Source organism: Pezoporus occidentalis, unplaced genomic scaffold, assembly GCF_034315485.1.
Source record: "Pezoporus occidentalis ecotype Australia unplaced genomic scaffold, CSIRO_AGI_Poc_V1 ctg15, whole genome shotgun sequence".
NCBI lineage: Eukaryota > Metazoa > Chordata > Aves > Psittaciformes > Psittacidae > Pezoporus > Pezoporus occidentalis.
This window is the reverse complement of record NW_026913316.1, coordinates 3,899,111-3,926,825: the sequence shown is the minus strand read 5'-3', so window position 1 is coordinate 3,926,825 and position 27,715 is coordinate 3,899,111. Positions and strand designations below refer to the sequence as shown.

Below are 27,715 nucleotides of genomic sequence, written 5' to 3'. Positions count from 1 at the left end.
CTTCCTAGACCAGGTCTTTCTCTGCATCAGATTAAATGTTCAGCCATGTTCTCTTAATGACACACTTTTCCCATCCTTGTTCCTATTGTGATTCCAAAGGACCTGCTAAACCCTATTACTCTTTCCTATCAGTCCCTATCTAATCTATCCTACAGCTGCTGCACATTAACGTTACCTAAAAACCCTGCCAAAAAAAATCTTGCTCTCTTTTGATCTTCTGTACTCTTCTGCTAACTTATCCTTTGGCCAATGTGAATATGGCTCAGGTCAGCACTTTTATACTGGCATCAAACTATTTCTCTTCTGAAAATCTCCTGCCTGGGGTGTCCAAATGAGTTGTGGCCCAAGAACAGTTAAAAATAATAGCTTTGAAGGTGGAGATGCAGGACATAGATATACTTGAGACGGAGGTGCAACAGAGTGCAGTTTCTATTTAAAAAGCAAATGTGTTTAGATATGTGCATGTGCTGCCTATAGATGAGAAACAGTGGGCAGAACCAATGAAAAATACTTAGGCAGCTGACCATGCAAGATAAATTAGCTTCTGGAAATCTGCACAAGATTAAATATGGCTTTGATCTAGCTTGGAAGCTAATAAAAGTGAGCTACATCTTTCACCATGATCATCTTTGCTGACACCCAACGTAACTTTTCTTTAATTCTACCCACAGTCATTCTGCTATGCATAAGTGATGCTTTCAGGTTTAGTATAGAAGCAGCTGGTGCCCTATCTGATGCCATGTTAACATGGCAGATGAGAGCCCCAGGGCACATCCTCACTAAGCAAATTTTACATCAGATGTGTCACAGCTTGTCCTGTATATCTTAGCACTTATTTATCCTGCTTTTTTATAATAGTATCTTGCTCTTCTCGGCAGAAATCTTAGATCTGAAGGAAAGCATTTTAATTGAATATTGCTCCTAGAAGGAACAATGCATTACTTATGGATTCTTTTCCTAACAGAAAGTCTAGCTAGATCTGATTTTTTCCTTCCATTTTAGAGCACATGCAAACACACTGTAAGCTGGGATCCCTTCTCTTTGCCAGGATTCACACTGCTGGTTCTGTATGCCCTCAACTGTTCTCTATGCAATAGTCTGGAGAACGACAACTTGAAAGATGATCCTGGGACCTCCCAGTTTGGAAACATAAGTAAGGGAGGAATCGTGACCAGTTCATTCCCATGATTTTTCATAGAAGTCTCTTTGACGTCTTCTCTCAACCTGTAATTCAAAGGCAATGATACAATGATGCTGTAAATGGCTTGGGGGGGGGGGGGCTGGGAAGGTAAGAGAATGTCTCCCTCATAGGCTGACCACCCAAGGAGGGGAAAAAAGATGTGTAATTGCTATACGCTTCTATTATATACCACCCAAAGTATAGAGGTGGTGACCACACTGGGAACGCAAGCCAGATCAGTTTTATGATCAATGATTCTATTATATTACAAGTCATTACCATAAAGTACAATGAGACAAGAACCTTAGCCCAAGCCCCCCACCTGATAAACACTAACACAGCAAATACAGGCTCTAAGTAAGGTACGACATGTTGAAACTGTGAGATCAGAAGCAACAAGTTTTGAGCACCAATAAATCAGCATTGTGATGAGTGACTATTAATCCAAAACAATGTATGTTTATCACAGATATGATTAGACATGCTCTGGTCAGATCTGTTGTTATCTCAACCCTTTGTGCTCCACATTGGGTACCAAAAAGAACTGTTGTGGTTTAAACCCAGTTGGCAATTCAGCCACACAGCCCTCGCTCACTCCCCCCTTTCCTCCCCTCACTCCTGGAGGGATGGGGAGGAGAATAAAAAGAATGTCACTGCCATGGGTTGAGATAAGAACAGTCCAGTAACTAAGGTGTAACACAAAACCACTACTACTACCACCAATAATAATAATAATAATAAGAGAAATAAGAAGGGAAGAGAATACAACCGCCCACCACCCGCTGACTGATATCCAGCCTGACCCAAGCAGTGATCTAGCCCTTCCAGGTAACTGCCCCCAGTTTATATACTGGGCATGACGTGCTGTGGTATGGAATACCTCTTTGGCTAGTTTAGGTCAGGTGTCCTGTCTCTGCTTCCTCCCGGCTTCCCCTCCTCCCTGGCAGAGCATGAGACTCAGAAAGTCCTTTGTCAGACCAAACACTACTAAGCAGTAACTAAAAACATCGGTGTTATCAGTGCTGTTCCCAGGCTGAAAGTCAAAACCACAGCACTGCACCAGCTACTAAGGAGAAAAATGACTGCTACTGCTGAATCCAGGACATCTTGCTATCACAATTTAATTTATCACAATTTGTTATGACTAAATAAGGTTTTGAGGTAAGATCTAATTGTCTTCAATTAGGTGTTAGTGCTGGCAGCACATTCTCTCTTAAGAAAACTGCCACGTCTTAAAGGCAGAAATTCCTAAACAAACCTTTCAAACCCTGTATCCTTCCAAACTTTCTCTAGATGAGGAACAGAAACAAAATATAACACAATAACAATCTGAAAATTTACATAGACCACCACTGATAAAGAACACTTAGTTTTTAGTGACTTAATACATATAATTAAATGTTTTAAGTCACTGAAAACTGTAAAAACTGCTGTATAAGTATTTAACTACTGTGTAATAAGCCAAGATAAATACTCATAATAAAGAAGAATTTTAAAAGAAATCCCTATTAAAGCCCCAAATATATCAATGGAAAAAGAACGTGGGTATATCAAGGTGACATGCTTATCTTGCTCCTCTTGTAGTACTGCACATCTATACAACGTGTGCAGTGCTGAAAGGTCTCAGAGCATTGACACGCACCCAGCAGCATGAGGCAAGGACCAGACTTGGCTGTCCATGCAGCCTCTCCCCCAAGCTGGCTGCAGGCATCACTGAATGGTGTGCGAGCCACCTCCCACGCTCTCTCCATTTATCGCTCAGCTATTTCATACAGGCAGCTAGGGAAGGGTTTTCATGTGTATGAACATGCCTGGCTGGGAGCTGCAGCTGCTCAGCTGTTGATTTATCATCTGCTCAGCTCCTCTGACATAGGGCTGGCAACTCTTGTAGGGGTGGGGAAGGACGGATGGGAAGAGGAGGCGGCTGGTCGTTGACAGCTGTTTCAGCCTCTGCACTTTAATTGGCTCTGAATATGCCTCAACACCCTAAATTTGGCTGATGCTCAGTGTTCATCGGAAGAGGAAACAGAGCAACAGAGGAAGAACTGAGCAAAATGAAAGATTTAAGGAGGGACAGATAACATGATTTTAGCCTGTTCAGGGTTACCCATGCCAGGCTTTCTTTAACGGGAGGGAGAAGCCATTTTGAAGAAGGTAGAAGCATGTGTTTCCAGAGGACACATATGAAGAATGCCCAAATCATGCCTTGTAAGAACCAGAAACTCCTGTTCTAGTATTCTGCTTGTGTCCCCATTGTGATCAGCTCATTTTCAGAGATGAAAACTGTATCTCCACTCCCCCATCCAGAAATGTATTTACTGACAAAAAGTTCACAAGACTGCAGCTAAGGAAAGTCTCTACGTCCTCCCCAACACTGTCTCCTGGTGACTAGCACATTCTGAAGGCAACTGGTTAGAGATGCACCTCCCTGGCAGGACAGCCTGTGTCTCACACCCCTTCCAGCTCAAGACCGTGGTTTGTTCAGGTCTTCTGTCTTCCTGCTCCAGCAGACACAAGTCTGGTCAGATACACTGTTGAGCCCTACTCTCTGTGCCTTCTCCATCCATCCCATGTGCTGCAACGGCTATGAGGAAGGAGATCTGGTGACCACAAATGTGGTGATGCGTAAGAGGCTTGCAGCAAGATTGTGGGTGACCAGAATGAAGGTCATATGGGACAAAATCCTGGAGATGTCCTGAAGCATGTGAACTCTTGGAGAACCTGCTGGTCACCTCTCAGCTGCTGTGTCACCCTGGTGGAATCACACCCGAGCCAATTCACAGTTTCAGAGAACAGAACTAAGATTGCATCACACGGGTATGCTGTATTTGCATCTCATCTTTTCCAGGGGTGTAAACCGAGCCACTTAAAAGTATGAGACACTATCTGTCTGTATCTGTGTTAATGAGTTCAGAGAGCTTGTTAAAAAGATAGACTAGCAAGCATTGTGCAACACTGCCCCGCATATATCCCATGTAGGTATTCAACTCAATTGTTATTACTTACTAAACTATCTAACTATTCACAGAACATGCGCAGCAGTGTGTCCTTGACATAAAAAGGACGTGGAACTGTTGGAACAAGTCCAGAGGAGGGCCACGAAGATGATCAGGGGACTGGAGCACCTCCTGTATGAAGACAGGCTGAGAAAGTTGGGGCTGGTCAGCCTGGAGAAGAGAAGGCTGCGTGGAGACCTCATAGCAGCCTGCCAGTATCTGAAAGGGGCCTATAAGGATGCTGGGGATAGACTCTTCATAGGGACTGCAGTGATATGACAAAGGGTAACAGGTTAAAACTTAAACAGCAAAACTTTAGATTGGATATAAGGAAGAAGTTCTTTACTGTTAGGGTGGTGAGGCACTGGAATGGGTTGCCCAGGGAAGTTGTGAATGCTCCATCCCTGGCGGTGTTCAAGGCCATGTTGGACAGAGCGTTGGGTGGCATGGTTTAGTGTGAGGTGTCCCTTCCCATGGCAGGGGGTTGGAAGTAGATGATCTTAAGGTCCTTTCCAACCCTAACTATTCTATGATTCTACGATTCTATGATTCTAACTGGAATTGCAGTCATCAGAACATGGAACTGATGTCAAAGTCATCAACTATAAGGTTACCAAAGACTCTGGTACTGTCAGTGTTGCCAAATGAAAGATGTATTTGGCTGAAGCTGAAACTGAAATACAGTCTTCATCCAAGAAGGAGCTGTCGTTGTGTTTTCTGTGACAAGCAGCCACATTAAAACACTTTATAACAGATTAATTAAATGACCTCAGAAGTAATAAGCCTACATGTTTAGTCATTAGTTCTGTAATTTCAAAGTTAAATACTACCTTAAAGAAACTGAAGTGATGAAAAGAGAGTAGACATGAGCATATTGTGTTAATGGTGTGAGACAGGCAATGCTAGTACGAGACATTTTAATATGACATTAATAATCTGAATTAAGCATTTAAACTTCCCCAAGGCAAACAAGGCATTGTGTCTCCTGAGGTTAGGATCTTTTCATTATCTGTGCCCTCACAAGTTCATCATTTGGAAGGAAACTCTTTTCAAAAGAAAGCAATTTTTTTCTGATGATCAAAACTATATTTGACTTTCAAACTTTCTGAGTCTTACATTCAGTAGGTAGTTTCATTCAGGAAAGGACAACTGAATTAAATTCAACCAGTCTTAAAAAGAAAATGAAAAAAAAAATCAATCCTTGCAAAGTAAATTCTCACTTACTTTTAGAGGGAAATTGTTACTTTGACAAGATTAGAAATGTGCTTTATCTAGTAAAGATGCTGTAAGAGTAAGAGCTGATGTTAGAAGACATAATTCTTCTTGTCCTTGTGCCACAACAGGCCATTGGGTGTTATTTCTTCATATTACATGTAGTTATGAAGGCAACATTTGTCTCCTTTTCTGCAGAGATAGTTCAGTGACTTGCCGCAAGCTTTGGTGATCACCATAGGATACATGGGGAAACTGGTGTATTAACAAAGCATTGCTTATAGATTTCTTGAAAGAGACTTTCTTCTCTGTGTTCTTCAGATGTGGACCCCCAAGTAGATTGTGCCCAGAACTTCCATCCCATGGTCTATTACACTCACAAGGTATTTGCTGCCTCGATCCCACAGGAAAAAACTGACAGAGCACCATTGTAGCTTCATAAATTCTTTCTACAGAACGCAGTTTAAGTCACTGAGACGCAAGCACTTCTCAGAAGACTGTAGCTACTTCAGGAAACAGCCTGACCCCTTTCAAGACAGCGCTGAGAGTGGTGAAAGTGTCAGGAATACTGTGTCTCAGTCAAAGATGCTTTTGAGTTATTGCCTCTTATAAGGCAGCAGTCTCTAGCAGCTAGACCTCAAAATGAAGCTGGAGATAACCAAAGTGGGAAATCAGGTCCCTTTTGAAAACACTGACTTTTAAAAAATGGCAGCAGGGCAGGGAAGGAAATAAAGAAAAGCAGTCATGAATCTGCAGAGCTTGGAATTACCTCCTTAAGATCAGTCCTTGTGTCTTTTTTTTTTCCTTTTTTTTTCTCCTTTTCCCCAAAATACTTATCAGTATTCATTAAGTAACTCAGCAGCTTTAAGAGGTGATCTTCACCTGCTGTGTGAAAAAGTCATAACACAGAACTAAAAAGGTTGAGATCTGGGATCTACAGCCTCCTCAGTACTTCAAAGTGGATATACAGAGTAACCATTCCAAACACCAGCACACCATACCACCTAGCCTTGCAGAAATACTGCTGATCCAAGCCTCTCCTTCCTGAATCCAGGCCATCATAGAGGCAAGAATGCAAAGTATTCAGGGTTAAAAGAAGAAAGACACAGTATAATTCTGTGGTTTATTCTCATGGCATTTAGATAAAAAGAATGGATTTAAGGGACCTGTTTGTCCCCAAGTTCAGTGAAAAACAAAACAAAAATATCAAAATCCTTCGAGAAGATGAACTGTAAAACCAAGGACTGCTGTCAGTAATTCAAGCAGCTGAAATCTATGCAGGTGATTAATCAAGTCAGAAGGGTGCTTTGATTTCATCAGATGGAAATTTTGGTGAATGTGCTTTTATATGAGACAAGTTTAATGGCTCCTTCATGTGGTTTAGTTTTGGTTAGTTTATTGCATACTTTTATGTTTAATTTGGCTGATAATCCTGGAAAGAGATTTGTTTCTTAACATATGAATGATTTGCTCTAAGTGACTTCCAGTTTCTCTTGCTCCTAACTCCAAGGGAACAGTTAGAGAAAACAGCTGCATGAAATACGACTGCCCTCTGCTAACAAGTAACAGTCCTGCTCTCTTGCCCTCTTTCCAACCCCGTTTTAGTGCCAGCTTTGATCACAAAGTAAACTCATTAAAAATGAACTGCTGAAAACTATTACTTTTCTTCCTATATGGTTTTCTGCTGAATTAACAAGTTAAATTGGCTCACTGATCAATATCAGGGATTGTGCAAGGGAGCAGGGAAAAGGAGTAGCAGGATTATGGAGAGCTGGACCTCTCCTCATTTTCTCTGGCAGTAACTTGTTTCATCACCCAAGATGTACCATACAACTGTTGTATAACTGTCTTGTATTTATGGTTCCCTGATAATATTTGTCAATATGCACGTACAACTCTAAAGCATGTACTGTATTGAACAGAGTCATGATTCCTTGAACACTGGAGGCTCTGGGGGTACCCTGGGGAGTACTTGATCCATACGGGTCCTGAAGCTGCTCAAAGAAAAGGCCAAATGACAGGATCAGAGAGAGAACAGGTGTGGACATCATTCTGGACAGCTAAACTGACCTTTAGACCACGGGAGAAACACAGCGTATTGGTACTTGATCCAACAGCCATATGTACTTCATCCAGTCACCACTGCACATCAAAACCACCCAGAGAGGGTGAGAGACATCCCTCGGAACAGCGCTGATCCCCCGAGATTCAAGCCCCAACCCCCCCCCCCCCCCCCAGTGTATCCAGTGGAAATATAGCACTTCACAGGGCTTTCCCGGCGCCAGGCAAACGGGAAGGAAAACTTCCCCTCACTCACACACTGTGTGCTGCTCCTGCCGCTCCTGAGCCTCCTCCCAGGGGTCAGCCCTGCCCAGCACCCCAGGCCATTCAGCCCCTTTAGAAGCAGGTCTGTCAATCCCTGCTGCTCATCTCGGTTACTCTTCAGAATTCGCCCTCTTATGTCTGCGGGCACAGGGGTACACCTCTCCAAAGAGCTAGCACTCAGCTCCACAAGCGCTGCCTGCGAAAAACCACGACCAAGGGACGGCTCTTACACCTACTACGAGCAGCGGCCCCTCACCCTCCTCCCAGCCGGGGCCACCCCGCGCAGGCGCAGCTGGGCACCGAAGCCCGTCCTCCAGCCCCAAAGCTTCCTAACCCTTCCGACGCCTGCCTGGCGCGCATGCGCAAGGGGCGAGCGGGGGGTAGCTGAGGGAAGCCTTCCCGACGTCCTTCCCCCTCTCCGTTGCCGCCGGTCTCACGTCGGGCACCGCGCATGTGCGGTTGCCAGGGCGGCCGTCTCCGGTGAAGGTTTAAAATCCGCGGGGCATGCGCAGTGCCGGTTCTGGCCCTGGTGAGGGGGACGCCACATTGGAACGGCGAGGGGAGCGCTCCGGGCAGGGTACAGTTTGCGCCGCCTTCGCTCCTCCTCAGCCGCTCTCGCCTCCCCCGGCTCTGTCCTCCTCCCCCCGCACGACACATGCCGGTGCTCCCGGGTCGCGTCTAGCGCCGCTGCCGGGCCCGGCGCGCCGAGGCGAGAGAGTGCGCGGCAGGCGGTGAGCGGGCGGCGGCGCGGCGCTCTGGCCGGGCCGTGAGGGTCGGCGGCGGACGGGCGTGGATGGATCCCCGCGTGGCCTGGATCCAGCCCGAGCAGAAAGGCCCCGCGAATGCGCTGTGGATGCAGATCTGGGAGACCTCGCAGGGCGTGGGGGGCCGGGGCGGCGCCAGCTTCCCGCACTACCTCTGCCTTAACTCCCCGGCGCTGGACTCAGCCGCCGCCGCCTCCCCGCCCCGTGGCCACAGCTGCGTGCGGCTCGGCGCGCCCGGCGGCGGTGCCTGCTGCTCCTCTTCCTCGCCTCCTTCGCCTTCGCCTTCTCCGCCGGCGCTGCTAACCGGACTGGTTCCCCCTGCCACCGCCGGCCCCGCGGCGGTCAACGGCGGCGGCGACGGAGGGCGGCGGCTGCAGAAGTCGCCTTCCGTGTCTTCCTCGTCCTCCTGCTCGTCGGTGGAGTCCGGCACCGACAGCCCCGGTTTCTCTTCCTCGGGATCGTGCAGCGGCGGTGGAGGCGGCGGCTCCTCCTCTTCCTCCAGTGGCCCCCGGGCGGCGGCGGTGGCTCCTCCCGGGCTGCTGGGCAGCGGACCCGGACCCGGGGAGTTTTTTAACTTCCACGAGAACAAAGTGAACGGGCACCACCAGCCCCCGCATCTGGCGCGCAGCCCCCACCCGCCGCCGCCGGCTTCTCCCCAGCAGCACCAGTACCACCCGGGCCGTAGGAAACGAGAAAATAAAGCCAGCACATATGGGATGAATTACCTGCTGTCCGGCAGCCGCGGCGTCGCAATCAACAACTCTCCACACCAGCAGCGGCAGCCGCCTCAGCCGGCACTGCAGAGCCCGGGCACACCCTGGAAGACTAGGAAATACAGCCCCGGCGTGCAGGGGTGAGCAGCCGGGGCCCCTGGGCCTGCTGCAGTCCCAGAGGAATGGGGGTCCTCGGGAGCTTCTCCTACAGCCTTTCCGGGCGTGGGGATGCGTGGGTTGGGGGTCACGCAAACTCCTCAGGAGCCGGCTGTGGCAGCAAGGTTGATGATAGGGGGTGGTGGATCACAAAAACGTGTTCTTTCGTAAATGACCTTAGTCTGTGCTGGCTGGGTGGCTCTTGGCCAAAGCAGTGATGCAGGCAGGGCCTGGGAACCCACGCATTCGAGGGGTTAGGCCTTGCCTTGTAGTAGCGTGAGAGGTGAAGTTCATGCTACTGTCAAGGGGCACCTTCAGTAATTAAAGCAAAAATGGGTGGGGGATGCCTGTCAAAGCTCATGAGGTCAATTCATAATGTAAGAGGAAAGTGGAAGTCTTCAGAGGAGCTCAAAGAAGAGCCTTGCACTAATTTTTAAACGCCTCTCCTTAGGCTGTAGTAGACTGATTACTTCGGGGAGTGTTAGGAACATCAGTTGAAAGGGGTGTGCCCAGTTCTTGCTGAAATAAGTCTGAAAGTCAATGTGGTCTTAGAACATTTTTGAGGGAAATGGAATAGGATGGAGCCAGCCCATATATGAGTTGAAATCTTGACTTTCTAAAGCAAACATGTCTAAGAAGCTCATCCTATTCTGTGGCCGTAAGTTTCTCATATCAGTAAGTAGTTATTTAGGCTGAGTATTCAGCTTGGTTCAGTCAGTGTGTAGAAGGGACTAAACTGGAAAGAAGCGTCTCTCAGGTGTTCTCTGAGATTTCTTTGTTTCAGCTGTCAAATTTCACTCTGGGGGAAAAGGTTGATCTCCAGTGTTAAAGGTTCATGGAAAAAGTGCATTGATTGACCACAGCAGATTTTTGATGTCATTTCAAAAATAGTGTCTTGGAGATCCTAAAGTCCAGGACCCTTGCATGCCCATGGAGTAGAGGCAGTGCATATTTGTAGAGGGAAAAAGATAAAGATAACAGGGTATGCTTTCAGAGCTGGAGAAATTAAGTGGGAGATTTAACCTAACGACAGTGTCTTGCCTTTCTGTTCTGGGTGGAACTGTCAGGCACTGAGTATGTCAAAGTTAGCCAAAAGTATTAAAAGATATTTTTTTCAAGTTTGGGGTGGTTTTTTTTTGTTTTTTGTTTTTTTTTTTCTTCAAACGGTAGCCTTTCCTGAGAAGGACAAGACTACTGTGTTTTAATTCCAAACTGACACTGAAAATTAAAATTGTTTACAGAAGGTGTCATACGCTGGGAGCTTTGGGTCCTATGTTAAGATGTATGTTTAAAGTTCCAGTAGTATCTTAAAAAATATTCTGAATGTATTTGTTTTATTTCCATAGAGATGCAGTAGAACACTGAGTTAACATTTTAATTTATCTATGTTAGACAAGTCAGTGTAACTGAGGTAGATCTCCAGGCAAGTGGATGAAGGAGTTCCCCAGGTCACCCAGCAGGTCTGGGGATTGAATTTGAGCTCTGCAGGTTCTGTCCTCTAGCTGTAGGCAGTACCACCTATGCCAATGACATATCCTTATCTTTCATTTTCTGCTCCCACCTTTTTTCCAGTTGGTTTTCCTTAATAAAGGTTATGTCACCTTTCAAGTGTATAGAGAATCCATAGACAAGAAAATTGTTTAGCCAGGCTTCAGTTGCACTATTCAGTTCTATTGCTGATGTGTTAATGACAAGTTCTTGGCTAAATATCTTTGAAGGTGAAAGCTGTGTTTCCTGATCTTCTGTCAAGGATCTGTATTCCTGCAGTGAGACCTGACAGTGGGAGTGGGACACTAGCAACTACAGTATCTGTGATTCTGTAGTTCTAGTTTCCGTAGAGTAGCAGGGAGCTAGTGCTGAAGGAGAGCATGGAAGCTGGAACCGTGGACTTATAAATATGAGAAGCAGTTTCTGCTTTAAACATCGAGTTCTGTTACCCAGGGTGAATCTTGGACAAGTGTGTATTCTAAAACAAGCTTCTGTTTGGTGTTAGAGTTGTGTTTTTTGTGTTTTTTTTTTTTTTTTTTTTTTTATTCGTGAAGTACTTGCATGGTTGAAATAACAAAAATATTGTCACTGGTGAAGTGGCTGTCTGCCTTCTGCAGTAATTCTTGACTACTGGTGAGTTTAACTTAATTTTCCTGAAACCATATTTGTGTATTACTTGGCTGTTCAAATAAAAATGTACTGAAAAGATGGAGGTGGCAGCAGATCCCCGCAGAAGTTTGTTTGGTTCATTTACGTTCCTCATTCGTTGCCTGGTCTTGATTGGAACTGTCAGCCCAGTCACTTCCATAACTGTGATGGTCTCTTGACAGAGCACCTTCAGTGGTGGTAAACTGGTGTATGCAACTGTCAGAGTCTTCATTTGCAGTCTGCTTTGGACATAGATTCTAGTTAGAAGAACTTGATTATAGATGCTCTTATGCTCCTGTGCATGGAAGTTAGAGCTTACTGTGCTATGAATGTTGTTTTCTGCATTTTTTTTTTCTAATGATTTTCTACAGCAAGCTGCAATGTCTGAGTGACATGCATTAGCTCACAGTGTTACTGTATTGTCTTTTGGTAATAGACTAAGAAGGGTTATCTCTGTTCACCCTCTCCCAGGCTGCAGTAGTACTTTTGATGAAATGCCTGCATGCTTTGAAATAGTACTGTGCTCTCTCTGCTTTCTTGTTCAGAGGTGGAGATGGTCTGTAGCAGTGCAAGTCATCATTGTTTTTTCAAACACATATTCAGTGGCATTCTGGTGGTAGGTGTGATGATTTTTAGGAATGCTTTGTGTTCTAAAGGTTGTGCTTTGCTCTTGTGTATGTACTGCATTCGTTTTTTCTGGTGTACTTGTATCCACTGCTTTTACCACCTTCTGACAGCAGCATGCCAGTCTTTGTGTTGTAAAGGAAATTCTCCCTCTCATAAAACTCAAGTGTGAATAGTCTTGCTTGATTATTTATATCCTAAAGCAGAGCTTTAGGATGCCCTGGATTGACCTGTGTATCTCCAGATTTCTGGAAGTAAGGGATGAGGAGAGTGAAACCATATTTTCGACCAGCAGGTCGAAGGAGGTGATCCTGCGCCTCTACTCTGGTCTTGTGAGAACTCACTTGGGAGTATTGTGTGCAGTTCTGGTGTCCTCAACATAAAAAGGACATGAAACTGTTGGAACAAGTCCAGAGGAGGTCCACAAGGATGATCAGGGGACTGGAGCACCTCCTGTATAAAGACAGGCTGAGAAGGTTGGGGCTGTTCAGCCTGGAGAAGAGAAGGCTGCGTGGAGACCTCATAGCAGCCTTCCAGTATCTGAAGGGGGCCTATAGGGATGCTGGGGAGGGACTCTTCATTAGGGACTGTAATGATAGGACAAGGGGTAACAGGTTAAAACTTAAACAGGGGAAGTTTAGACTGGATATAAGGAAGAAGTTTTTTACTGTAAGGGTGGTGAGGCACTGGAATGGGTTGCCCAGGGAGGTTGTGAATGCTCCATCCCTGGCGGTCAAGGTTGGACAGAGCCTTGGGTGAGATGGTTTAGTGTGAGGTGTCCCTTCCCATGGCAGGGGGTTGGAAGTAGATGATCTTAAGGTCCTTTCCAACCCTAACTATTCTATGATTCTCTGATTCCACTGCTTCAAGAGAGTGATTAAGATAGCAACAGTGTAAGTTCTTAAATGTCTGGGTTTCGGTTAGGAGTATGGATGACAAAATGGTTGGTTTCAGATGCGATGCAGATAAGTGTCCTTTAATATTATGAGGTTCAAACTGTTGTGACTGATGTTCAGAGCTACATGTGGTTTCTTGATAAAGTATCCTGTTGAGAGGTTTTAAACTACATCTAGTATTCTTGGGGTCTGACACTTTTGTTCTTCAAAGTAATACTTTTTGTTTCTGTAATGTAGATATTTTAAATATATGAGTAATTTAAGCATCCAGAGGCTTTAAAAGTGCTGAAATTTTGTTTCAAAATGCTAGTACCACCAAGCTATTCCAATTCTTTTTACTAAGGACTCTACTGCTAGGTTTGCATTGGTTGGGTATACAGGTAATAAGGCACTTTTTCTTAAGATGTAGCTAATAGTTTATTATTAGTATAAAATCATACCTAATTATTCTGCTTCTTAATATGAATTTAACAAAGTAAAGAGGGCATTTTTAACAATACAAGTCTGTTCTGCTTAATACTTTCAACTATATATTCAGATTAATTGTAGATGTTGAATGACATTAGTGCTAAAATACCTGGCGTATCTGCTTGATATGTTGCAGTGCTGTGCAGAAACAACACAACTGGCTTGTTGGGGCTTACTGTGGACACTAGAAGTGTTATGATACATTAGTATGGTGCTCTGCCCAGGCTAATTAGCATTGCATGTCCAGAGTTTCGTTTCTGTAACTGTTCAGATGTGGTGGTGTTACTATATTCGTTTATGTTAGTCTATTGTAAGTTTTGTTTATTCCTTCACCTTTTGCTGAAGCGTTTCTTAACTCCAGTTGTACTGGTCTTTTTGCTTTTGTGGTACATTGCTAAACTTTGGTAACCAAGGTAAACTTAATTCCTGGGTTTTGTGCAATGCACTAAAAATGTATTGCATTCAGGACCTTCCATAGCTCTAGTTGCATGTTTGTCAACCCTTGCTGCTTATTATGCTGCTGTCAGAGATGGGCAATGCAAATTAATGTGTAGGGATGCCATGTTGTCAGCCCCTTTTGCAAATTCTGTTGTACTTCGGCTGAGCTGAAAAAATGCAGACTTTGGAAACTCTGTGTAGCCTTTACTGTCTGCACTGGCATGTCTAGCACATGTAAAGGCTTTAATGGATTTGCAAGGGTGGTATCTTAACTCTTCCCTGTACTTACAGTGCTCTAATACCATCTAATAAAGAGTCAACACAGTGGGTTACGCTTCATGCACACCACTGTTAAATCATTAGTGTCTGTTATCTGTGGTGTTAGGTGGATACCTGTAGTGATCTTAATGTGAGGCAAGCAGTGCTGGCAATGTACACTCAATTTTTACTTAATCTGGCTTTAGCACTGGGGCAGAGCTAGGCAGTATATACTGTAGTATGCGAGGAGGGTGGGAGTGGTTGCCTGTTAGTCACAGTAGATTCCTGGAGATGGGCTTGAGAGAGTGTCAGGATGTGGTTGAGTGATTTGTTTTTCATGGCTAAAGTTTGGTACATAGCAGAGTTTGCTGGTAGCTGTTGGATGAGTTGTCGAAAGAACAGAACACCTCTTTTTTTGTGGTCAACTAAGTTGAGTGGTGTAGGTAGAGATCAAAGATTCCTTGCAAAATGGACACCTAGCGTAGCATTAGAGGCTGATGCTTTCAGTAATGGAATGAAAATATTTTGGCCGCAGTAGACTTGAGAGGACACGTAGTACTAGAGGTCAGAAAGGCTGAGCTACAGTAGTAAAACATTGAGAAGACTTTGCATGACAGGTGCTCACATCTGTGTGTAAAGGAGAGTGGGACATGTTTGGAGCAGTTTAATCCTGACATCAGCTTCGAGGTGCTTTTCACAGTTGTTGGGCTTTGGCAGTAGAGATGATTGGTACTAGGAATATAAACAGCTGTATGGGGTGAGACTATTGGAGGCCAATGCCAAATGTTGGGAGATGAATATATTAATGTGAGCCTATGGTGATATTTCCTGGAATAAGATCTCAGTTTTAAATGATCGATGGTTCTCAGGCTACCTGGGCTACAGGCAGTGCATTGTTCAGCTTGCTATGGATTTTATGTATGAATTTGTCTTGTCTCATCTTGAGCTGGTATGAGCTTCTGAGATCAGCAGTGTACTGTGGCAAGGTGTTCCTCAGATAAAGTAAGCATTATGTAAAGATCCTTCTTTTTTTTTTTTTTTTTTTTGTCCTGAGGCTGTTACTAAGGTTGTCGTTGCTGCCAGCCACAGGTCTGAGGCAGTCCATGAGTGCCCTTTGCAGCTGACTTGAAAGAGAGAAGGAAAGAGGGAAAAAGTTGAATTGCCTGACACTTGTCTGTTTTCCAGTCTATTTAATGGTTGTTTTTATTGAAGCTGTTTCATGCCTCTAGATGTTTATCACATCTGTATGTTTTTCAGTTCTGTTGTGTCTTTGGGACTTGGATGAATCAGACCTGTGTGTGATAGTGTCCCAGTATTCTTACATCGTGGGCTATCTTGTTCTGTCTTGTACTTTGTTTCCTGATTATTAACATCCCATTTGCCTGTTCTTTTTGGCTACCAAGTATTGAACTGACCTTTTAACAGGATTCTTATTTCAAGATCTTGTTTCTCAGTGTTTAGAGCTGGTGCAGAGCCTGTCATTGCATCTTTGTAAAGACAGAATTTTCTCATGTGCCTCTGTTGTGCTTATATGTATCCTGTCTCAAACTCTGCCTGCTACTTCATTGTGCAGTCTGTATTTTAATGTCCATTTGCAGTTCTTGAGCTGGCTTATCCTAGGTAACTTTGCAGTATCAGACTTTTCTGCTTTACTCTTTGTTCCCTTGCCAGATCAATTAAGAGGATGCTGACTAGTGTAGGGCAATTTGGGGTTTCACTAGTGACCCTCCTTTAAGACTGAAACTAAGAGTTCTAGCTGCTTGTTTCTGTTTAAAACACTTCTTTAAAGATCTTAATGAAAGTCTTCCCTCTATTCCCATGTAAGCTTATTTTGTTCATAAGCCTTGGAAATCCAGGTTGATAACGGGATTTCCTTTGTGGTTCACTGATTCTTGGAAATAATTCCAAAGGTTTTCTTTCAGATACTACTTCCATTTACAAAATCTGTGTTGACATCTTGATATAGTCATAACTATTCAAGTGTTGCATTGATTCTACTTTAGGCTAGTTTGACTATTATGGGTGTCTTAATGCTTTTAATAAAAAAAAGAAAAGATTACTGCTTCACATTCTTCTGATACAAATGTGGTATTGAGTGAGTGGTGATTTTGGTGAATTCCAAGTTATTAGGAACAGATTTTGTTGTGAAGTATTTTCTACCAAAAATTGGATTTGGGACAAGTTTTCCCTGTATAGGATCAGGGAAACCTCTCTGGTATTAAAAGAAAAATAAAAGAAAAACCTCATCAGCGTCTCTTCTGATCATGTAATTCACGTAGCAGGTTTTTGGGCTTTTGAGCTATTTTATCCTTTCTCAAGCACAGCTTTGCATCTTGTTAAGTTGTTCCTCATAATCCTTTTTGATAGCCTTAATCATCCAATCCTCTTTTCCTGCTTTGTACATGACTTTTGGGGTTTCTGAAGACATCTTCTGATGGAATCTTGTGACAAGGTAGCAGTAGATCTGATTAGTGATGTACACTTCTGCCAAACAGCCAGTGTCATACTTTAATAGTCTCTGAAACACCTTGTTCTTTTGGTTGAAATTCTTAAAATAAGAAGCTTCCTCTTTTATATGTCAAAATGAAGCAGTACTTAAATCCAGGAAAGGCCTTTCCAGCTATTGTTGTCTTGCAGAGATACTGACTTTAATGTGCAGGGTTTGCTGCTTGTGGTCCTTCGATGGATGCGTTTTGAATTAGACTTTGCTGCTTGAGATTATGTAAGGAGCTGCTGCTCCTCTTAAAGGTTTCAGTGGCTAACCTGATGTAACACATACCTGATCTACATGGACATAATGAGTCTCTCATCACTATTATGTTTGTGCTGTTGCAACCTTTCTGGCTTGTCTGGGATGTTAATCGCTTGCTATATTTGGGCTTTTGGAAAAGAATAGTATAGAGATAGGAATTTCAGTGTTTAGCGGTTCTATTTATTAGCATAGCAAGCTTGCTGATTCAGTTCCAAGATTTAACATATGGTATGTACCTTCACTGATACAACAAAATAATTGTGATGTTTTCTTGGTGGTGTGGTAAAGTCCAGCAGCTTAAGTCACAAGTAATGTACAGCTGTTCAGAAGCTTACATAGTGGATCTATTTTGCCATGATCAATTTGCCATAGATCAGTTTCTTTTCTAGATATTTATAATGCATTTTTTTTCCTAAGTACGTCCTGTCATTAATAAGGTACTTGGTTGAGTTTTACTGGATTGACGTCCTTAACAAAAATAGTTTTCTTTTTCTCTTCCAGAACACAAACAAATTTTGTTACTCAGGTCTACAGATTTGCAGTGTAAATCAGTCCAGCAAGCTTTGGTTCTTGAGTGTGCGAACTGTCAAAAATGCTTCTAAGAGGTAAAATTTAATTGCAAAACATTGTAAAATCTACAACTAGAACTGGTTCTGACTTGCAGGAGTGTGGGATAAAGAGAAAGCTTAGAGAGGAAGTAAGAAAAGTATGATTTTTGTGGAAAAGGTACAATGTATTATGAACTACTCTGTTTGTAGTTGAGAACAAAAGTACTTTTTTCTTTCATTCTCTCTTTAGTAGCTGACTTGCAAAGTAGCCTTCATTCTTGTTTGAGTTTAGGGTAGCTGCCTGTAAAACATTTCACAGCTCTGGTTTGTAAGTTCTGTTTTCTTTTACTCTGTCTTTGAGTTTGCTAACTTCCATACAATTACACTGGGGGGGGGAAATAAGATAGTTGTTCTTTGAATTATGTAGTAACATGAGATTGATTTGGTATGACACTACAGTCTGTGAATGTAGTACCATGTTTTCATAGCTTTTCTCATCTGTAAGCCTAGAACATTGCATAAGGCCTAGAGTACTATTACCCGATTGTTACTGGTGATGAGGAGGACTGGTATAAAAAAATAAAGGCACCTGGTGGGTGCTGTGAGTAGGGTGGGAGGAGAAGAATTGTAAATTCATCTCATTGGACATACTTCTTTTTTTGCTATTTTTGCAGCTGTCTTAAATCTTGGATTATACGGGAAAAAGTCTGTATCTCGGAATATGCTATATTAAATCACATATATATTCCCCTTGATTTCACTAGACTGTTCCTGAGTTTGACTGTAACACTGATTTCTATTATCAAATGCATTTGATTGTTGTAGTGTAAGATTTCACCTGCATTTCCCAGATAATGCATTTCAGCTTTGCAGGAGTGTAGGTGAAGGTATAGTTCAACAGATTTCTGAAATACACACAGTGGCTACTGGGCCATTCACCATTCAAGTCTTGAGACAGCAAAGTCCTCATACACATTTCGGAGCTCATGCTTCATTGAAAGAACATATGGTGTTATTTGCAACCTTTATTTCATCAAAGCTTCTGTTGAAAAGCTGTTTATGCCTCCCTGTTTCTTTGCCTCCCCGTTTCTTTACCTCACCCACATGCTTCAACTCTGGCATCTATTTTCTTTTATAAGGATTCTTGTCTGATGTGTTGGACTTTTCAGTCAGAAACATATTCTATTCTAGTCTAGTCTTTTTATTTTAATCATATTCTTTACTTACTAGAATGTTTTTAAAAAGAATAAGTTGTTCCATGTAAATGATGCATTCTTCTGTATGTTCCTTCAGAATAAATTAATGTGCTTAGTAGTGTAGATGTGATTAAGAAAAGAAACAGGATGTTAGTTTAAAAGATTAAAATTTCTACAGCTTTTCATTTACCTAGTTGATGCTGTTTGATAATTTCATTTCACTGCATTTAAGTTAGCCCTTGAAGTAACAAGTCAATGTTATATATGGTAATAGTTACAGATCCATTAAACGATGAGAGTAGATGATCCTCTTTCCTAGAAATGTGTCTTTAAGGAAAGGCATTACAAAAATTTGAGACTGTCTCCTGAGTATCATTTTAACCTGAAGACTGAAAGTGTGTTTGCCTTTCCTAAAACAGTAAAAGGGATGAACTTTTTGGTAAACAGAAGGTGTCAATTCTCTTGCATAGTTAAGCCTGTAAGCAGCAAATGTTTGCTGTGCTTTCTAGTAATAGTATAAAGTGAACAACAGGTTCCTTCAGGCTGTTAAAATTGGCAAGCTGAATAATGTAGCAAATATTAGTAGCCTCTCTTCTGCATCCCTGTGTTCTAAACTTTTCCACCTTGTGTTAAAAGGACAGTTGTATCTCCAAGTGTTTCTGTAAGTATAGTGAAACTGCCATGTGAAAAACACCATTAAAATGCCTGGTTTTGCTAGGCAAGTAGCATAATAGGCATAAAATGTGATAGAAGATAGGTAGGTGCTGAGGTGCTGTTGACAGCCCAAATTCTTTAACAGACAGAAGGAGGCTGAGAAAATTGACCTGTGCTATATGTTGAAAGAAGTTATATTTTTTTTAAACAAAGAGTTAAGGTGTTGCGTACATCCACATGTACATCATGTGCTGCAAATTAAAATTCTGTTCCTAATGATTAGTCATAGTCCAAAGAAGCAGCAAGTGCTTATGAAGATCATAGAGGTTATGTGGGCAAAATACTTAACTAAAAACTGTTCCTGTATTGGCTGGGCGAATATCATGTAGTGATCTTTTTTTTTTTTTTTTTTCAGACAGCAAATTATTATTCCTTCAGTTAGTAGAGAAGTTACTCTAAGATTAGTTCTGAGCAGTATAGAGCACCTTGTTTTATGTATATCAGAGCTGCCTTTTTTGTGACTGTGTTTCAGTAACCTTGTCTGAGCAGAGGTGTTTATGAAAATGTAAACTACAGTAACAGTACATTTTTAAAAAGCATTTCAGGTTTTCAGAAGGTTCTTGAGGAGGTAGCCTAAAGAATGAAGTACTTGAAGAGGATATATTAAAGATGGTCATGTGCTGACTGTGAAGATAGCATGGATTGTCTTATGGACGTAGTCCAGGAAGATGGTATTCTCTGAGATGTAGAAGCTGTCGAATTAGAAAACTGGAGAAAGCAAGCAAAATAGAAGTCTGTTAAGACAGAGGATTTGAGAACAGGTTTGCCAAGTGTGTTAAAACCTGAGAACCTTTCACATTGAAAGCAAGAAACATGCAAGTCTCTAGGGCTCATACAAAGACATGAAAGGGCACCCAGGAGAAGTTAGATCATGTAGTAAAAACTAAGTGAACTAATTGCATTGCTTTTTGTCAGAGAAGGGCTTGAGACTTCTCCCTAGAACTTTCTTTGACTCCAGGGAACTGTCTTTTTAAATTTCAGTAGGGAGTGTTTAAGTCCATCAGTGGAAAGAAAGCTGTTGTACAGCTCTGTATGGTGGCATACACTGAAGAATTCCAGATGAATTTAACTGTGAAGCCACAGTGTATGGTTTGAATTTTAAATGAGTTTTGATTATCTAGCTTTTGTGCTGTTATCCTGTGCAAACTGAAATATTAAATGAAGTGCTGCCTTGCCAGTGCAAGGTAGGAAATATGAAGTTGACTTGTTAAGAAGTAGATCAGGGAAGGAAATGCAGACTAGTTGGTGGGTGGTCTTTTTTTGAGTCTTTCATAACATGATTGAGAATTGCAGCAGTGTTAATCATCTGAACAGAAGCTTAGTGGGGCATGGCAGTGAGAGTGCTTGTGTGCTTGCTATATTTCTGACCTTGCTGACACACTAGGGGCTGCTTTTGAAAGACTACTCTGTATGGTGGAGGCTGCAGTGCACAGGGAAACTGAGATCCCTTCTATCTCCTCCTTCCCTAATATGGGGTGGCTACTGTAAATGCATTTATTTTCAGGAATGTCTGTGTCTCCTAGAGTGCTTGGATGGGGTTGATTCAGGAAGAATGTGTCTTTTTTGAGGACTTCGTACAAATTGAACAGTCACAGGTTTGCTGGGCTTATGGGTTAACTGCTTAGAAGTAACCAAAGGAAAGAATAAAATACTTTATAATAGGGAAGTGTTACCAGTGGAATTTGTCAAGAGTCTGTTGCCTGATATATTCATAAACACCTGGAGGAAAGAAACGAATGAGAAAAGGATAGAAGGGATAATAGCTGGAGCTGACTGCAGACAGTCACAGTGGGAGTTTGTTGTTCATTAGGCTATAAAATTGCTGGGAAAATTAAATTCTAGTAAATATGGAATCGTGAATCTGAAGGAAGGTAATTCAGACTGAATATACCCAGTGGGTGGGCTTTATGTTCGTGGCTATTGTTCAGAAAACACCTTGAAGCTCTTTGATAATGGTTTCTTTGAAAGAGCCAGCTGTATGCACAGATATCCTTAAATTAGTCATTAGTAGCAATCTTTGCAAAGATACGAACAGTGAAGTGAAAGCAAGTGGACTGAATGGTGTAATGCTGTATTGACTCTGTGCATTTCTGGCCACCTGTCAGAGAACATGGTGCAACAGAAAAGCTGAAGAAGGTCAGCAGTGATCAGACTTCGGACTTTCTCCTGTGTATAGAGAGAGAGACAGATGAGGATTGCTAACTTGAAAAAGAGCTAGTGGATAGAGACAAGTGGATATGAATCAGGAGCCTGAGAAGTGTTATGCTTGGAGATGAGCTGCCAATAACTTTCTTTCCCTCAAGAAAAAGAACATCAGATAAAATCATTAACCAGCAACAGTTAAAGTACTTCTTAGTTCTGATGCGTATTTAAATTGTCATAGAATGCCATGAATTACAAAAGCATAAATGGTCTAAAAAGACCTTGAAAAATCAACGGAAGATGAGCTCTTTGAGCTAATATACATTATGGGTGGGATCCACCTTTAAAATATGCCACATGAAATTGCTGGAGGCTTGGAAGGATTGCTGCAAGGGAATTGGATAACTGCTTTGTCTTTTCCTGCTTTCAGCTACTGCTGATTTTTATAAGCAGGACAATGGCTCCATTGCTGTTGCGTGCATTCAGGTATTCCCTTCACTGGTCTTGTCATCTTGGAAAGGGGAAAAATCCCCAAAGCATACTTCTTAGAAACAAAAAATAGGAGCATCTTGGTTTGTATTTTCTGTCTTCCTCTGAAGGTTTGAAATCAAATAGATTATCAATGAAGTGACATGCTTAGTTGACAAGTCTGCTGTGTAGTTAAAAGTTCTCTTGTGGATCCAGCCCCAGTTTAAGGTAAGAGAAAGGGCAAACAGTAATTTTAAGTATATATGCTTTTTAGAAATATTGTTGTGCTTAGCTGTTAAAATCTATTTGTGTATGGAAAGGAATCCTGACACTTAAAAATTGGACACCTGATCTGTTGGAGGGTATCTGTTATAGTGAGAATCCTCTAGTAAAATGAGTTGTAAAAGTTTCAGGGGAAGAGTTAGGAGTTCTACTAGGGATGTATAAAAATTTCCATTGAAAGGCCAAGCATGTTAACTGAGGATTGACCTGATATTTTTATTTTAGGACAGTATTTGTATTTCACTGCAATATTGAATTTATATGTTTCTTGAATGTTTGGCATGGCTTGATACTTTTTCATTGAAAACAAACGTGATATTCACCTGAAAATTCAAATTGATCTTTCAGATTTGCCAGTGAGTGTTCTAAGGTACAAGGATATGGGAAATAAGTGGACTTAACAGGTGTATAAGAACCCAGTATCAGAACTCCTCATGTAACACTGGTATTAATGTACTTTCCACTTGAGGATACATTTAATACTTCTACACTTTGAGTAGATCAGTTGGAAGGTTGCTTCCTATATAAATGAATTGCTAACAAAGGGCTTGAGTGGTCAAAGGAATCCCTGTCTGTTGAAGTGGGTATTTTTGCATCAGGGAACACTCAAATGTCCCCCTTTTATCACCCTCTACAAAAACTCAGTGCCTGTGGCCTGTTTGCAAGTCTGTGTAAACTTCCACATACACAGGAGTAATAACCCCTGAAAATAAACCCACTTGAAGATTTTAATGGTTCTTGTGCTGCTTCACATTTGGATCATTGTATAGTTTTTAAGACTATGCTTTATTTTTTTTGTTGTTTTACTTTTTTCTTTTTAAGAAAGTAATCTTTGGGAATCAGGAATTGAATATGACCTTCACTGTTGAGCCACTAAGAAGGTCAGTAAATGTCTACTAGTGTTTGCATCCTGTGGCTTTTGACATCTTTGGTATTTAGGTAAAGTGATGAGGGCTGGTGTGTAGGTATTGCTTAGGTTGCTGTGAGGTGCTGCCATAAAAATCAAGTATGAATACACCTGTCCCAAATCCCAGATCCCAGACCCTCCAATTACCTATGTGAATGCCACATCACTTAGGCTTTCATATTCCTTGAAAGTACTGCATGTTTTGGTTAAATGATGATACTAAATAATGCCTATAGTTTGTTTTTGTTGCAGTTTACTGCGATAGCTAACTTGTCATTATAACTGATACTACTTTCTCCTTTAGACTACACGAAGAAATAATTGACTTCTATGACTTCATGTCCCCTCGTCCTGAAGAAGCAGCTATGAGAAGAGAAGTGGTGAAAAGGATAGAAACTGTCATCAAAGATCTTTGGCCGACAGCTGATGTGAGTGTAATTTAAGTGGTGATTTGCTTCTCTGGTAAATTATAGAGCCCTGTTCACTTAACCTTGCTATTATCTTTCTGTGGTTTAGAATTGAACCGATAAGGCTTCAAACTTAAGGCAGTTGACTTAGTATCACAGCTCTTTCAGTACTTTGCAGTTCATTTAAAAAAATGGAGGAAATTTAAAACCTAGATGTAAGGTTAATGAAGGCTACTGATAATTTTATTTTTCATTTTGAGAGCCACAGATGTGAAGAAATTTCCACTTTAAGAAGTGCATTTTTTAAAGTAAAAGCTTATTAAATTGATTGTCACAGTATAACTTAATATTAAACTGCCTTCCTATGTATCTGTTTCTGCAAGGAGTCCTGGCTCTGGATATTTGTAAATATAAATATTTTACAAGAAAATGGTTAAAACACCCAGATTTTTATTTTTTTTGGTACTCGTCATAAATTTGACATTCAGTAAATTACTTTAACTCTGCTTTAGTGTGAACTTGACTTCCTGAGCTACATTGCAGCTGAAGTTGCTGTATTTTCAAGCCCTTTATTGCCTAAACAGTAAGTTTCTCCTAGACAAAAAACATATGGAAGTAGTGTAAAGTGTATCTATAGCATCACCTTTCTGATTACCAGATAGTAATGTTGTGAAGCGGCAGAAACATTGGGATTTTATAGCCTTCAGAAAAAAATCACAGAAAAATTGTGATTTTATAGCCTTCAGTGATGAAAAGTGAGGGCTGTGGCCACAGTGCTGAGCTAAAGATACAGAAAAGCTTCTCTGCTGCATCTTTATCTGTGATTTTTCCTTAGTGATAACATTTTTCTAGCTTGTGGGAACAGAGAGAAACAGTGAAATGGGCTGGTGTTGCCCAACCTTTTCATAGGTAATTTCAAAGAAGTGAACTTGTAAATCGTGCTCTGCTGTAGCGGAGGGAGAAGAATGTCTCAGTTCTCCTCATTAGAAGCATACCAAAGCATTTGATGTGGGCCATGAATGTCCCTTCAGCGTGCTTTCTTTTCCACACACAGACACTTGCCACAATTTCATAACCGTCCTTGCAGTAAAATCTGCAGTATTCCTGTTTATCTGAATCGTATGTTTTAGATGCATTTGGTGTTTTGAAACCTAAAAATTTGGAAAAAATGTTCCCCTTGCACTCTTCCAATTTCAGTAAAGCTGCCCTAGGAGGAAAGAAGGACGTGTGGGGGAAGGAAATTTGTAGCAGCCTATACTGACATCAAAATGGAAATAAATAGCAAAAAGTTGTTTCAAAAGATTGTGCTCTGCTGCTAGCAGGATTGGTTGTCATTTCATGTTAAAAATCAATCCTCTAAAGTTGCATCTATAAGAGAAAGTGTATTTCTGCAGGTTTCGCACAGTATGTAGTAAAGTTCAATAACTTTTTGCTGGGCTGTATCCTTAATGAGTCCAGAAGAATCTTTGTCTTGTGAGAGTGAAATGAAGTGAGCATTCATAATTACAAGTTATTTCACTGGTGTGGGTTTTTTTTCAGGTCCAGATATTTGGCAGCTTTAGTACAGGGCTTTATCTTCCAACCAGGTAAGTAATACTTTATATAAAGATTGTCGTTTAGAATAATGGTAAATTTCAAAGGAGAATTCAGACTGGAATGTGTAAACCTGTCAAACTTCCAGTAAATTTTTTTACCTAATGTCCCATGTTACAAGGGGAAGAGTTTTTTAACTTAGAATTTCAAGTATTTGGTATATCATTGTACTTCTCTAGATACTTACTGACTCTTAGGTGAATTACCTTTACTTCCTTGTGTCTGGGGTTAGTCTTTGTTTTCAAGATAGTGAAATCGAATGTTCAGTGTTTCCTATGTAAAGATTGTGTTAAAAAAGGTGAATTACTGACTGTCACCACAGAGTTAGTGTGCAAAGTTACAAGAGTCATCACAGTTGTTTTCCCATATTTTTGAGAACAAAATTTCTAAAATGTCTCAATTCAGTGTTTTGTATTACTTAGTGGTTCAATAGGTGGGTGTATAGAATCATAGAATAGTTAGGGTTCGAAAGGACCTTAAGATCATCTAGTTCCAACCCCCGTGCCATGGGCAGGGACACCTCACACTAAACCATATCACCCAAGGCTTCGTCCAACCTGGTCTTAAACCTCCCTGGGCAACCCATTCCAGTGCCTCACCACCCTAACAGTAAAGAATTTCTTCCTTGTATCCAATCTAAACTTCCCCTGTTTAAGTTTTAACCCATTACCCCTTGTGCTATCACTACAGTCCCTAATGAAGTGTCCCTCCCCAGCATCCCTATAGGCCCCCTTCAGATACTGGAGGGCTGCTATGAGGTCCATGCAGCCTTCTCTTCTCCAGGCTGACCAGCCCCAAGTTTCTCAGCCTGTCTTCATACGGGAGGTGCTCCAGTCCCCTGATCATCCTCGTGGTCCTCCTCTGGACTTGTTCCAACAGTTTCATGTCCTTTTTATGTTGAGGACACCAGAACTGCGCACAATACTCCCAAGTGAGGTCTCACAAGAGCAGAGTAGAGGGGCAGGATCACCTCCTTTGACCTGCTGGTCACGCTTCTTTTGATGCAGCCCAGGATATGGTTGGTTTTCTGGGCTGCGAGCGCACACTGCCTGCTTGTGTTCATTTTCTCATCAACCAACACCCTCAAGTCTTTCTCCACAGGGCTGCTCTGAATCTCTTCTCTGCCCAGCCTGTAGCTGTGCCTGGGATTTCTCCGACCCAGATGTAGGACCTTGCACTTGGTATGGTTAAACTTCATGCGGTTGGCATCAGCCCACCTCACAAGCATGTCAAGGTCCCTCTGGATGGCATTCCTTCCCTCCAGGGTATCAACTGAACCACACAGCTTGGTGTCATCAGTAAACTTGCTGAGGGCGCACTCAGTCCCACTGTCCATGTCAGCAACAAAGATATTGAACAAGACCAGTCCCAACACTGATCCCTGAGGGACACCACTCGTTACTGGTCTCCAGCCGGACATTGAGCCATTGACCACGACTCTTTGTGTGCGGCCATCCAGCCAGTTCTTATCCGCTGAGTGGTTCACCTCTCAAGTTGATGTCTCTCCAATTTAGAGACAAGGATGTCATGTGGGACAGTGTCAAACGCTTTACACAAGTCCAGGTAGATGACATCAACTGCTCTACCCCTGTACATCAGTTCCATAGCCCCATCATAGAAGGCCACCAGATGGGTCAGGCAGGATTTCCCCTTAATGAAGCCATGCTGGCTGTCACCAAGCACCTTGTTGTTTTTCCTGTGCCTTAGCATGCCTTCCAGGAGAATCTGCTCCAAGATTTTGCCAGGCACAGAGGTGAGACTGACTGGTCTGTAATTCCCCGGGTCATCCATTTTCCCCTTCTTGAAAATGGGGGTTATATTTCCCTTTTTCCAGTCGTCGGGAACTTCACCTGACTGCCATGATTTCTCAAATATGATGGCCAGCGGCTTCGCAACTTCATTTGCCAGCTCCTTCAGGACCCACGGATGGATTTCATCAGGTCCCAGATGAACGTTCAGATTTTTAAGATGATCTCTAACCAGTTCCTCTCCTATAGTGGACCCAAGGTCTTCATTCTCACAGTCCCTGCATCTGCCTTCCAAGACTTGGGTGGTTTGGTCAGAGCCTTTGCCAGTGAAGACCAAGGCAAAGAAGTCATTCAGAACCTCAGCCTTCTCCAAATCCTGTGTATCTAGTTCTCCCGAGAGCTTCCTGAGGGGGCCTACATTCTCCCTAGTGTGTTTTTTATTTGCTGTGTACCTGTAGAATCCCTTCCTGTTATCCTTAATATCCCTTGCCAAGTTTAATTCTAACTGGGCCTTAGCTTTGCTAACCTGGTCCCTAGCTTCCCAGACAGCATCCCTGTACTCTTCCCATGACACCTGTCCTTGCTTCTACTTTTTATAAGCCTCTTTTTCAATTTGAATTTTCCTCAGGAGCTCCTTATCCATCCAAGGAGGTCTCCTGGCCCTCCTGCTGCACTTCCTTCTAGTTGGGATGCAACTCTCCTGAGCTTCTAGCAGGTGATCCTTGAATATCAACCAAGAGTCTTGGGCCCCCCTGCCCTCTAGGGCTATATCCCATGGAACCTTACTAAGCA

At 42.3% G+C, this 27,715-nt stretch overlaps 1 protein-coding gene across 8 annotated transcripts in view; it reads left to right on the top strand.

Moving 5' to 3' along the window:
• Nucleotides 1-8,207: 8,207 nt before the first annotated feature.
• TENT4A (terminal nucleotidyltransferase 4A) overlaps nt 8,208-27,715 on the top strand; it is a 60,354-nt gene continuing 40,846 nt past the window's right edge. For 2 of the 8 annotated variants that reach the window (XM_062610866.1, XM_062610872.1), the window contains exons 1-3: nt 8,219-9,330; nt 23,480-23,603; nt 25,122-25,168. In XM_062610866.1, coding sequence (XP_062466850.1) covers nt 8,507-9,330; nt 23,480-23,603; nt 25,122-25,168 — 995 coding nt within the window. In that variant the 5' untranslated portion in view covers nt 8,219-8,506. Of the gene's footprint in view, nt 9,331-23,479; nt 23,604-25,121; nt 25,169-27,715 lie in introns of all 8 variants that reach the window. The other 6 variants (XM_062610869.1, XM_062610865.1, XM_062610870.1 and 3 more) reach the window with 5 other exon arrangements.